The sequence below is a fragment of the Bidens hawaiensis genome, unplaced genomic scaffold (assembly GCF_021521415.1).
Source record: "Bidens hawaiensis isolate Kalapana, Puna unplaced genomic scaffold, B.hawaiensis_p1.1 tig00024998_1, whole genome shotgun sequence".
NCBI classification, from domain to species: Eukaryota; Viridiplantae; Streptophyta; class Magnoliopsida; order Asterales; family Asteraceae; genus Bidens; species Bidens hawaiensis.
The window spans coordinates 178466-188918 of NW_027505048.1; the positions used below are offsets into that span (position 1 = coordinate 178466).

Here is a 10453-nt window from a genome sequence, read left to right on the forward strand (position 1 = left end):
ACGGGTTTTGAGATCAAGACATCGGTACCCGCGATGATTGGGTGGATAACCAAGGAACACACATGCATTCGACCGGTGTTCAAGTTTATGTATCGCGGTGGATGGTTTGAGTGGGTAGCAAAGACACCCAAACACTCGAAGATGAATGTAAGATGGCTGACGGTTATATAGGACATTGGTGGGGTTGTTGAGATTATTAGGTTTGTTTGGTAGAATATTTAGGAGATATGTGGTTGTTTCAAGAGCATAATGCCAATAGGTGTTGGGTAGGTTGGATTGTGCAAGAAGGGTGCGAACCATGTTGTTGATGGTGCGGATTTTGCGTTCCGCTTTACCATTTTGTGAAGATGTGTGAGGGCACGATAGACGAAATGTCATACCGTGTAGGTTAAAGAATTGATGAAACGGATTATTGATGTATTCTTTTCCATTATCGCATTGTAATTGCTTGATGCGTTTGTTGAATTGTGTGTTAATCAGGTTATAGAAGTGTTGAAATATTGAGAAAACCTGTGATTTCCTACTTATTGGGAATGTCCACAGAAAATCAGAAAAATCATCAATAAATAAAACATAGTAGCGGTGACCCCCGGAACTCAAGATTGGTGAGGTCCAAAGATCACTGTGAACAATCTCAAATGGCAAATAAGTACGATTGCAAGAATTAATAAAAGGGAGTTTGACACTTTTCCCAAAAACACACGGTTCGTAGACACGTTTATTAGACTTAGAAAAAGAAATAAAGGAGGATTTCTTGAGAGACTGCAAAGGACATGAGCCAGGGTGACAAAGACGTTGATGCCACAGTGTTTGTGTGATCGCCACATTTGCTGATGGAGACTTGATTTTCAATAGCATGTGTGGCGTCAGAAGATACAAATCACCGGTACTGTTGCATCGGAGGATAGGGGTCCGCGTCTTGAGGTCCTTCACAGAAAAACCAAAAGGGTCAAATGTAACAGAAACCCAATTATCTGTGATTAAACGTCTAACAGATAAGATATTATGGATTAAATTAGGTGCGTAAAGTACATTGGTCAATTTGAGGGGCGGAAACGGTGGGGGTAATGTTTGATTGCCTTGTCCAACAACAGGAACCATAGTCCCGTTTCCAACGATAATATTATGATGATTGCCATTATTAAAGTAAAACGTTAAGTTACCTGGTTGGTTAGTCATGTGGGTAGTTACTCCGCTATCCATGGCCCATGGAGTATCCGGTGGATTGAGTGACATAACTCGCTGCGTATGCCTGATTAGGTCGTGGACCGAGGATACCCGGGTTTTGATTAGCAGCAGACCGAGGGGTGGTTGGATACGGGCATGGTGGTTGGGCAGACCATTGATTTGCTTGTGAACCTTGTCCCCAAGAACGCTGAAACACCCATTGACCTTGAACCGAAGAGAAAGGATTTGAAGGCTGTTGAGGGTTGCGGCTAGGTGGCCCACGACTGCCATAGCGGCCATGGCCACGACCACGGGACCTGCCCCGGCCTCTGCCGCGGTCAGCATGAGAGTCAGCCGTGGATCGCTTGTCCGACCGGTGGTTTTGGGTCTCGAGTTTCTGAGACGTTGTGGTGTGAAAAGCAGCCTCGGCGGTTTGTGATGCGTGCAGTGTCATGTTGGTCTTCCGATCGTATTCACGCATGAGCTTGGAGCGTGCCTCGTGGAACGAGGGTAGTGGCTGAAGGTTAGAGATCAACATAGCAATCCCTTCGTATTGCTCGTTTAACCCGGTGACGAGTTGTTGTACCATCTTTTCATCCGTGAGGGGTGCCTCCACGTTAGCAAGTTGGTCACATATTACCTTAACCTCCTGGCAATAGGCTGTCATGCTATCAAAATTGTCTAGACGGGTATTGTTGAGTTTTTGGTTAAGGTAGATGGCTCTAGATGATTTGTTGTCTTGGAATAAAGTCTCGAGGGTGGTCCAAGCTTCGCGGGCAGTAGTGTTCGGCTTAAGAATGGTGTTGAGAAGGTCAAGAGAGATGGTGCCATAGATCCATTGAAGGACTATGGCATCCAACCGATCCCAAAGATCAGCAGCAGCGAGGGCAGCCGCGACTTCGTCGGGTTTTGCAGGTGAGGATATGGCGGCAGGGGTGGGTTTTGGGAGGAGGTGATCGTAGACTTGATAAGCCCGGCAGTGTATCTTGAACAATTCCGACCACGATGTATATTGGCCGGTTTCGTTGTCGAGGACGATCGGGACGGCGTTTTTGATGTTGGAAACGGTGATTGCGGGGTGTAATTTAGAATCCATTGCAGATGCTTTAAAGGGAGGATCGTGATAATAGTGGTGGTATACCGCCGGCGAGAGAGATGGAGAGAGATGGGCGGCGGTGTATTTAGGCTAATGATACCATGTAAAAGGGAATCATTCGTTTTCCTTCGTTATGTCAAACCATTTACATAAATACAGGATATGTCCCATCTATTTAGGGAAAATACTAACTAATCAATATTATCTATAATTAGCCGATTTACATTCTAATTATACATATATCTATTAGTTGCCAACGGTCGTTTCATGAGTAGTATTGTAGTAACTTAGTTACTCTTGACGACTAGCAACTTAGTAACTACTTGTAGTTGGTTGCAGTACTAAGTACTAACTCCAGCACTAAAATTGCTAAATATATAATATTATACTTTTATTTTTATGATATAAAAGTTACATGACATTGTTTTCCTTTTTCATTTTGGCCTCTACTAATTTCCGCAATTTCATACGAGGCCCAGACTAAAAATAAAAAGGGAAACATAACAAAATAAATTTACTGTGAAAGAAAGTAATGTTGGCATGCATATATGTATCAGCTAGCTAGCATCTCCATGCAGAAGCAGCAAGAATTGATCTATCTTGCCATCCTAACAACAAACAACCTTTATCTTCGGTCAACCTGTACCCGTCACACGAATACAAACTAAGTAATATCTTTGATTGAGTCACCGCGTTTTCACTCAGTGCCACCCCTTCAAACCCTTTTCCCTCCATAATCTTCCGCCATTTCTCCAGCCTCTCATGCCTCATCACTCTCTCGGCCCCTTCACAAGCCACTATGTTCCGTATCTCTGGTGCAAATATATATTGCTCTACCTTAGCCCGTTGAGGCGAGTCAGCCGGGAATGTTGCATCAAGTGAGTCAAAGATAGCCGAATAGTAGTGCAGCGCTTCCAAGAACCGACCCAAGAAGTAAGGCCCGTTATGGCTCGCTTCTTGCTCCACAATCGTCACAATATTAGGGGCCTGGTCTCGGATCATTGCTAATAAGTTTCCAAGGCAATGACCCGGGACTCGTTGAAGCCGGTTTACTGAGTTAACCGCAAGGGCTTCACCAACTCTTCGGTTAAACATGTGTGGCTCTAGGTCTTCTAACTGCTCAGCCACCGGGTGGAACTCAAAGGGGACATGGAGAGAGTGGGCTAGCTCTGTCAAGCAACGTCCGGTTTCCCTAACGTTTTCTGGAGAAGAACCGATACCAGTGATCCTAAGAAACGGTGGTCCACCGGGCCTAGCTGCTAAAGCTTGCATAAAAGCCGGCCATTGGTAGCCTTGGAGGATATCAAGGTCAATGACATGTACGCGCTCTTCGGCTTCAAATGCCTCAAAGATAGCTTGGTTTGCAGTGAAATGAGCAAACTTAATGTAAGGACAGGCTTGGTAAACAATTTGATAGATCTTTAGGATCTCCATTGCATTAGGTGGGAAAGGAGTGAACTTTGGGGTGGACGAGGGTGGTTTTGTGGCGAGGGTGGCTGCAAGACGGGCCGCGAGGGCCTCGGTGAAGCATGATGCGACACGCTGCATTGAATCACCGAGTGGGGAGACGACACGGTTGAGGTGGTGTAGGTATTTTCTAGCTGACATGAAATCCTCTTTAGCTACTGCTTCTGCACTGGCTAGAAGAAGGTGCACTAGTTGAAGTCCACTGTCATGCTCCTGTTACACACGATTCGTTTAATCAACGCTAAAAATCGTAGTTAACTATACGCATACTAGGCATTGAATTTTAGTCCTTCAATAATAGACATTCAAAACCAACCACTCAGAAAACGCCAAATGAACTGAGCCGCAAGGAGGCCGGTTTTTAATTAGCATTTAAAAACAATAAAAATTACAAGAGGTCTACAAAACAACCAATACGATAATTGCACGTCTAAAGTACCGGTTAAATTTTAGCCATCAGATAAGGGAGCTAAGTAGTTTTCAACCTAACTAAAACATCAATACACAAAAAGGGTTCTACAAAATAGGCTATCTAATAATTAGATGTGTGACGTATCGGCATTTACCCTCGGTTTTTAGCCAACTTTAACGTGCTTTATTGATTTGATTGGCTGTTTTTGTGAACCCGTATACTTTTCAAAGTTTTTTTTCTACCAGATAATAACTAGTAGGCTTTGCGAATTTGGGGTCACCTAATTGGTTGGTTTTGGATATGTATACTTTTATAAGCCTTAAATTCTTAATTATCTTTGTAAGAAAAAATTACCAAAATAAACATCTTTGACTAGAACATTCTTAGAACATGCATGGAATTTTAGGTCAACCATTATAGTCATCGGCATAGGCGTATAGTTAGTAGAATTTGGCCACATAAGCTCTTTGTGCACCTTTAGCACCAAGGGAGCCGTGCAGGTTCTCTACTCCTCGTGACACGCGTCTTATGTGGATTATAGAGGTGCCCAAAGGTGAATAAGCGGGCAAAGAGTGTTTCTTGTCTGACAATGCTCCACAGGTGCCTGACATGCCTTGCTAGGCTTGTCTTGGGCAGTTAGGCACCTTCATAGCCTGTTCAAAACAGTGTAATTATATGGAGGTGCCAACTGGCTCCCTTGGTGTCTAGCGGAGCCCATAGAGGTTATGTGGTATAATCTCATTGGTTATGTCCAAATTAAATAAGTTAGGGGTTATTTCGTCGCTAATATTCCTTTTTTAAATATATGTGTCAAAATGATTGCGTTCATGATTTTCATGACATATATAAAGGATCGAAAGTAAACCTCTTGGCCAACCGGGGGAACCATGAGATGGTTATGGCTCATCAGTTGCGATTGCTGAGGTTGTAGTCGTGACGGCACATGCTGTCGTGGTTGTTGCTGCTGCTGCTGTTGTCGTCTGCTTTGTTTTTCTTCTCGTCTCTCTCGCTCTAGTTGTTCCATGAGTGGCGCATGCGAAGGTGCAGGTCGGGTTTGATGATACATCTGATCATGATCATCGGTCGCCCTATGAGCCTCTTCGTAAAACCTTGAAGGGCTGGGCAATGTCAAGCAATCCATTAAGGCTGGGATTGTGGCTAGAGGATCATACGACTGATCCGATGAACTCCCTCCCGCAATGGTACCCAAGAAATCATCATCCCCATCGAAATCGTCCAAGAAGTTTTCGAGTGCAGGTAATGAAATCGTCTCGACTTCCATGAACTGGTTGTTAGGGGAGTTACAGTTACTAAACACTCGTTGAACCGGACTCATCCCTTTTGCTTTGCTATTATTATTGTTGTTTATGTTGTTATTAAACGGTCCCAAGTGTCCGTGTCCGTTATTATTCGGGTAATAGTTAAAATTTGAAGACTGGGAGCATGAAGGAAGTGATGTTCGGACCGGAGAGGAGATCATGAAATCGGACTCAAGGTGTTCGGAGAAGAACGACTCCCACAAGGCATTAGTGTCGGGAGATTGTATCTCCATATCACCTTGTGGTTCTAGTGGTTCATATTTTAAGGAAGGGAAGGTAAGACTAGAAGGTACAAGATCGGAGGAAGACGAAGATTGCGACGGTGGTGGTGGAGGTGTTGTGGTATTCTTGGGGTTATGATCGGGTTCTTGCGGGGACGTTGGTTGGAGTTTTAAGCATGAGCTTTCGGTAATGAGAGCGTTGACGTCGTTCGGTAAAGAAGTATTCATGGTGGCATGGATCATTGTGGGAGATGGATGGAATGTGTTAGGTGTTAAGAGTTAGAGTTATTAGAGTTACTGAGTTAGAGGGTTATGGTTATAGAAAGTTTGAAGCTGAGGCTAAGGTGTTGGTGTTTTATGGGTGAAATGAGAAGGTATAAGACAATGGTGGTGTTGGAGGGCAGTCATTTGGTGGGTGCAAATTTGTCAAGATTAGCACATCTTCTTGTGCACGGGAAAATCCAAAGATTTAAACTAGGTGTTAAGATTTTTGGATCTTGTGGGCCGGCTGGCTCTAATTTTCTCAATCACATACCTTGGCTCATTCTTCTTTGTGTCCTGCTAGCCTTAATAATTTTATATTAGTATTATTGGTTTTATTAGTCTTTAACCAGTGTCTGTTGGTTACTACTGGTCCCAACTAATGAATTGGCTACTGACGATTCTAAATTTTAACGTATTTGTTCCTAATGATCCGCGACTAACAGAATCCTAACGCCGTTAGTTTCATGCATTGTTGTAAAATTCGCGCCTGGGGGCCGAGTACTCAACGAGTAATCCCCGCCTAGGCCGATTTCTCAGTGAGCCATCCCCGAGTACTCAACAACTAAGGCCGAGTACTCACCGACTAAGGTCGAGTACTCCCAACTCCCCAATCGACCGCCTAGGGTTTGCCTAGCGACTTTTGCAACCTTTTTCAGGTCGTCGGAAAACGTTTTTGGCCGGAAAAGTCAAATTTGCTGCTAGAAAACACCAGCTGAACACTGCCACCACCACCAATTGACTCACCGCCAACCAACTACCACCACTTGTGCACCATCAACCGATTCCGATGATGGTTCTAGGGTTTCCGGTGACCTCAATAATTGAGGCTTTTACTATAAAAAGGTTCCTAAGGTCCGATACAAAGTTACCAGGATATTTGGGACGAAAATGTTGAGTTTTCGAGACAAAATTTGAGTTTTCCGGCCAAAAACGTTTTTCCGGCGACCTGAAAGTAACGACATTAGGATTCTGTTAGTTGCGGGCCATTAGGTACAACTATGTTAAAAGTTTGGACCGCCAGCAGCCAATTCGTTAGTTGGGGCTGGTAGTGACCAAAAGATGATAATTAAGATTAATAAAAATCAATATACCTGTTATATTTATATGAAACTTATATAGTTATATTCACATCATTTTGAAGAATATATGTATTCCAATGATAATTGCATAAAGAAACTTATAAGCTACTCAGCATCGATTCCTACAAACATTGAGTCCAGTGACGAAGCTTGAACTAAGACACTATGCATAAAAAATTTCGGTCGAAAACGCCTAAATTTACACTACGCATCAAAAATTTCGGACGAAAACAGGTAAATTTACACTACTGCGTGACCCCCCCCCCCCCCCCCCCGGCCTGTGGCCCCTGACCAAGCTTTGCCATTGACTGAGCCGAAACAAGTTCAAAGCAAACTTTGCCAAACACAAGCCTACGTTGGTATATAAAGTATATAGTTACACCATTGATCTTGATTAATAAATAATGATGGTTATTTTATGAAGTATATATAGTATATAGTTACACCATAAATATATAATATATAACAAGAAAAATGAAAGATGGTATAGAGATAGAGAGATGCGGCTCTGTGAATCTCCTGGTTGTGGTCGAGTGTGTGGTTTGGTTCAGGAATTAGCCGATGAAGCATGCAAATAGAAAATGAAAAGTGAAGGTAAAGAAGACGCGAGCAGAATACATGTAAAGTGACGAATACGCGGAAAGTAGGCAAGAAAGAATACAGCATATAAAGCAAAGCGTACATGCGACTAAAGCAGTTTTGAAAGGAGCAGTTTATTTGAGAGACGAAGAATGTTTGTTAAATAATATAAGGGAAATTGTTGTAGCTTTTTATTGTTTTGCTTTTTTTTTAATTTAATATGACCAAAAAAAAAGATAAATAAAGATTGTATATGATTAAAGCAGAAGCAAAAATTTTGTATAGATATACCTAAAATGCTGTTAAAATGGTTATTGTTTTATTATATGTATTTATTTACGTCCCTCGTAATTATTTGGTTTAATCTATATTTCTATTTGATTTTATAATCATGATATGTGTATGCTAATAATAACATCAATTCTCAACCAAATAAAAGACAATAAAAGATAAAAACATCAAAAATGGAGAAAATGATATGCAAATTCTTTTGATATAACATTTTTAATGACTTAATTGTTATAACTGTTTTTGGCTCATATAATATATGATTGTTTATTTAATTATGGGTGAAAATAAGCTGTTATAAGTAATAAGTATAAGAAAGTCGTCGTTCAAAAAAAAAGTAATAAGTACACTATTCCTATATGTAATTAAACATAATCTGATACGTAAACGAGAACTCATACACGACAACTCAAATTTAAAATGACATATTTTTAACCACCAGAAGACTTAACTAACACTCTTTTAGAATGACAAAGACTACCTAAAATCCTTAATACTGCTAGATCAAAAGCCTTTTAGTATAATAATAAAACACAAATACATGAGTCGTAAGATATTGTTATTGGTTATATGCCGCATATTCAACATAAATATTCGATTATTGCTTGGTTTTTATCTTAGTTTTATTTTGAACTATAAGATGTTTTAATTTTAACTTATCAGTTGTCTTATGCAACAGCAAATCCCCATAAGACTTTTTACAATTTAAGTCTATATATATCTTTTATTTTCCAGTGACACTATTATTGATCTAAACAAATCAGAAGGGAGACATTTTAAATTAAACTTTCTTCGTCACGTCAAGATCAATGCATCCGCTATTTTGTAAACACTCTTATATAGAAATAAAAATTAATACAAAAATGAACTAAAAATAAATACTATTATAATAAACCAAAAATAAGGAACTTAAAATAAAATAAATAGAAATTGTATTGCTCGATAAGTCTAATATAAATAAAACTATCATTGTAATGTTTAAGCACGCACGCCCAAAAACTATTCCTTGTTTGTTGATTTCCGGCGTTCTTATTTTCGAAAATATGAACCTATGCTTTAACAAACTACCTCTTGCTCGGTTGTCCATGGTCCTTTGAACTTTATATTACTTGCACCACCTTGTGACCTTGGCCACCTTCATCATAATCTTTATATTAGTGCTGTGTAGTTTCTTGCACAAAATCTTCATCATCATCATAGGGAGGGTCGTTCCTCATTGCTACTAGGCAAACGCTAAGTTGGGCTTCTCATTGCAAACCGGTCGAATGCCATTCGATCTTTTAAAGAGCATTGGTATTGATTGGATGCAACTAGAGTAGGAGGTATTGGCATTATCGGATAGCTATATGGTTGGAATGGAAACACTTGTGGGTGTTGTGTAAACATTTGTTACGTGGTTGATTTTGAATTTTGGCTCAACCTTGAACCACCTCTTTTCAAACTAATACTGGTTCCTCGAGATTTCTTGCTTGCACCAACCTTAGATTTATTTGAATCCGTTGAGATATGTTGTTTTGTGTGAAAAATATAGATAGAAATATTTGGATTTTGGTGAAGTAAACAAGTAAAAAAAGTGAAATATTTAAATAATTAAAATATATATAGCCGTTCAACAACGGCTACTTTACCGCATCATTTTGGGTCCTGCTAATAAGACACCCACCTTCAAAATTCAGACACCCTTCATACGACTCGTATAGCTTATACGAGTCGTATAGATTTCCGTACTCTGACACCCACCAGTTTTTTGTAAAAGGTGTTTGACCAAATTCTTAAACAAGTATGACTTATACGAGACGATGTTGATATTTATACGAGCAGTATAGCCTATACTACTCGTATACTGTCCATACACCCACTAGACGACTAGTATAGCCTATACGAGTTATTTTTAATCTTTATGCACCCTTTTCAGATCATACATACCAGCTTCTCAAACGGTGTTTGACCTGACTAAATACTTATACGAGTAATATAATCTAAAAGAGCATGTGTATGACTAGTTTTATACGAGTAGTGTAGGTTATACGACTTGTACAGATAGGGTAATAATTTCATACGTACCGAGATTCTTACGGGTGTGCATGATGAAAATTATTTGACACGATATAATATTCTGAAAATTATTTAACACGAAACAAGATTCCACCGTTAATTATATGACATGACATAATGGTGTAAATTAAAAAGAGAGAGAGAGAAACAGACTGAAAATCTAAGGGCTTGTTTGGTTGGAGGATTTCAAAGGATTTCAAGGGAATTGGAATTAGAATTCCATTGTTTGGCTTGTTTGGTTGGGCATGAGAAGGAATTGGAATTGGAATTCATTTCCAATCAAATCCATAATTTAATGGAATTTAGATTCCTTAAATATATCAAAGATTCCACCGTTAATTATATGACATGACATAATGGTGTAAATAAAAAAGAAAGAGAGAGAAACAGACTGAAAATCTAAGGGCTTGTTTGGTTGGAGGATTTCAAAGGATTTCAAAGGAATTGGAATTAGAATTCCATTGTTTGGCTTGTTTGGTTGGGCATGAGAAGGAATTGGAATTGGA

At 40.0% G+C, this 10453-nt stretch overlaps 1 protein-coding gene across 1 annotated transcript; it reads right to left on the bottom strand.

Annotated features, from left to right (window-relative positions):
* Positions 1-2809: 2809 nt before the first annotated feature.
* Positions 2810-5944, bottom strand: LOC143610202 (GRAS family protein RAM1-like). The gene is made up of 2 exons (XM_077084743.1): positions 5008-5944; positions 2810-3943 (listed from the first exon to the last, which is right to left on the bottom strand). The coding sequence occupies exons 1-2, from the start codon at positions 5923-5925 to the stop codon at positions 2825-2827; spliced, it is 2037 nt and encodes a 678-aa protein (XP_076940858.1). The 5' UTR covers positions 5926-5944; the 3' UTR covers positions 2810-2824.
* Between the last annotated feature and the right edge of the window lie 4509 nt (positions 5945-10453).

What these genes read in the sequence shown, in the direction of transcription:
- LOC143610202 (XM_077084743.1), bottom strand. Translation starts at nt 5,925, where the DNA reads ATGATCCATGCCACCATGAATACTTCTTTACCGAACGACGTCAACGCT. An exon ending in TTCCCCCGGTTGGCCAAGAG is followed by an intron (nt 3,944 to 5,007) that starts GTTTACTTTCGA and finishes CGTGTGTAACAG; the next exon opens with GAGCATGACAGTGGACTTCA.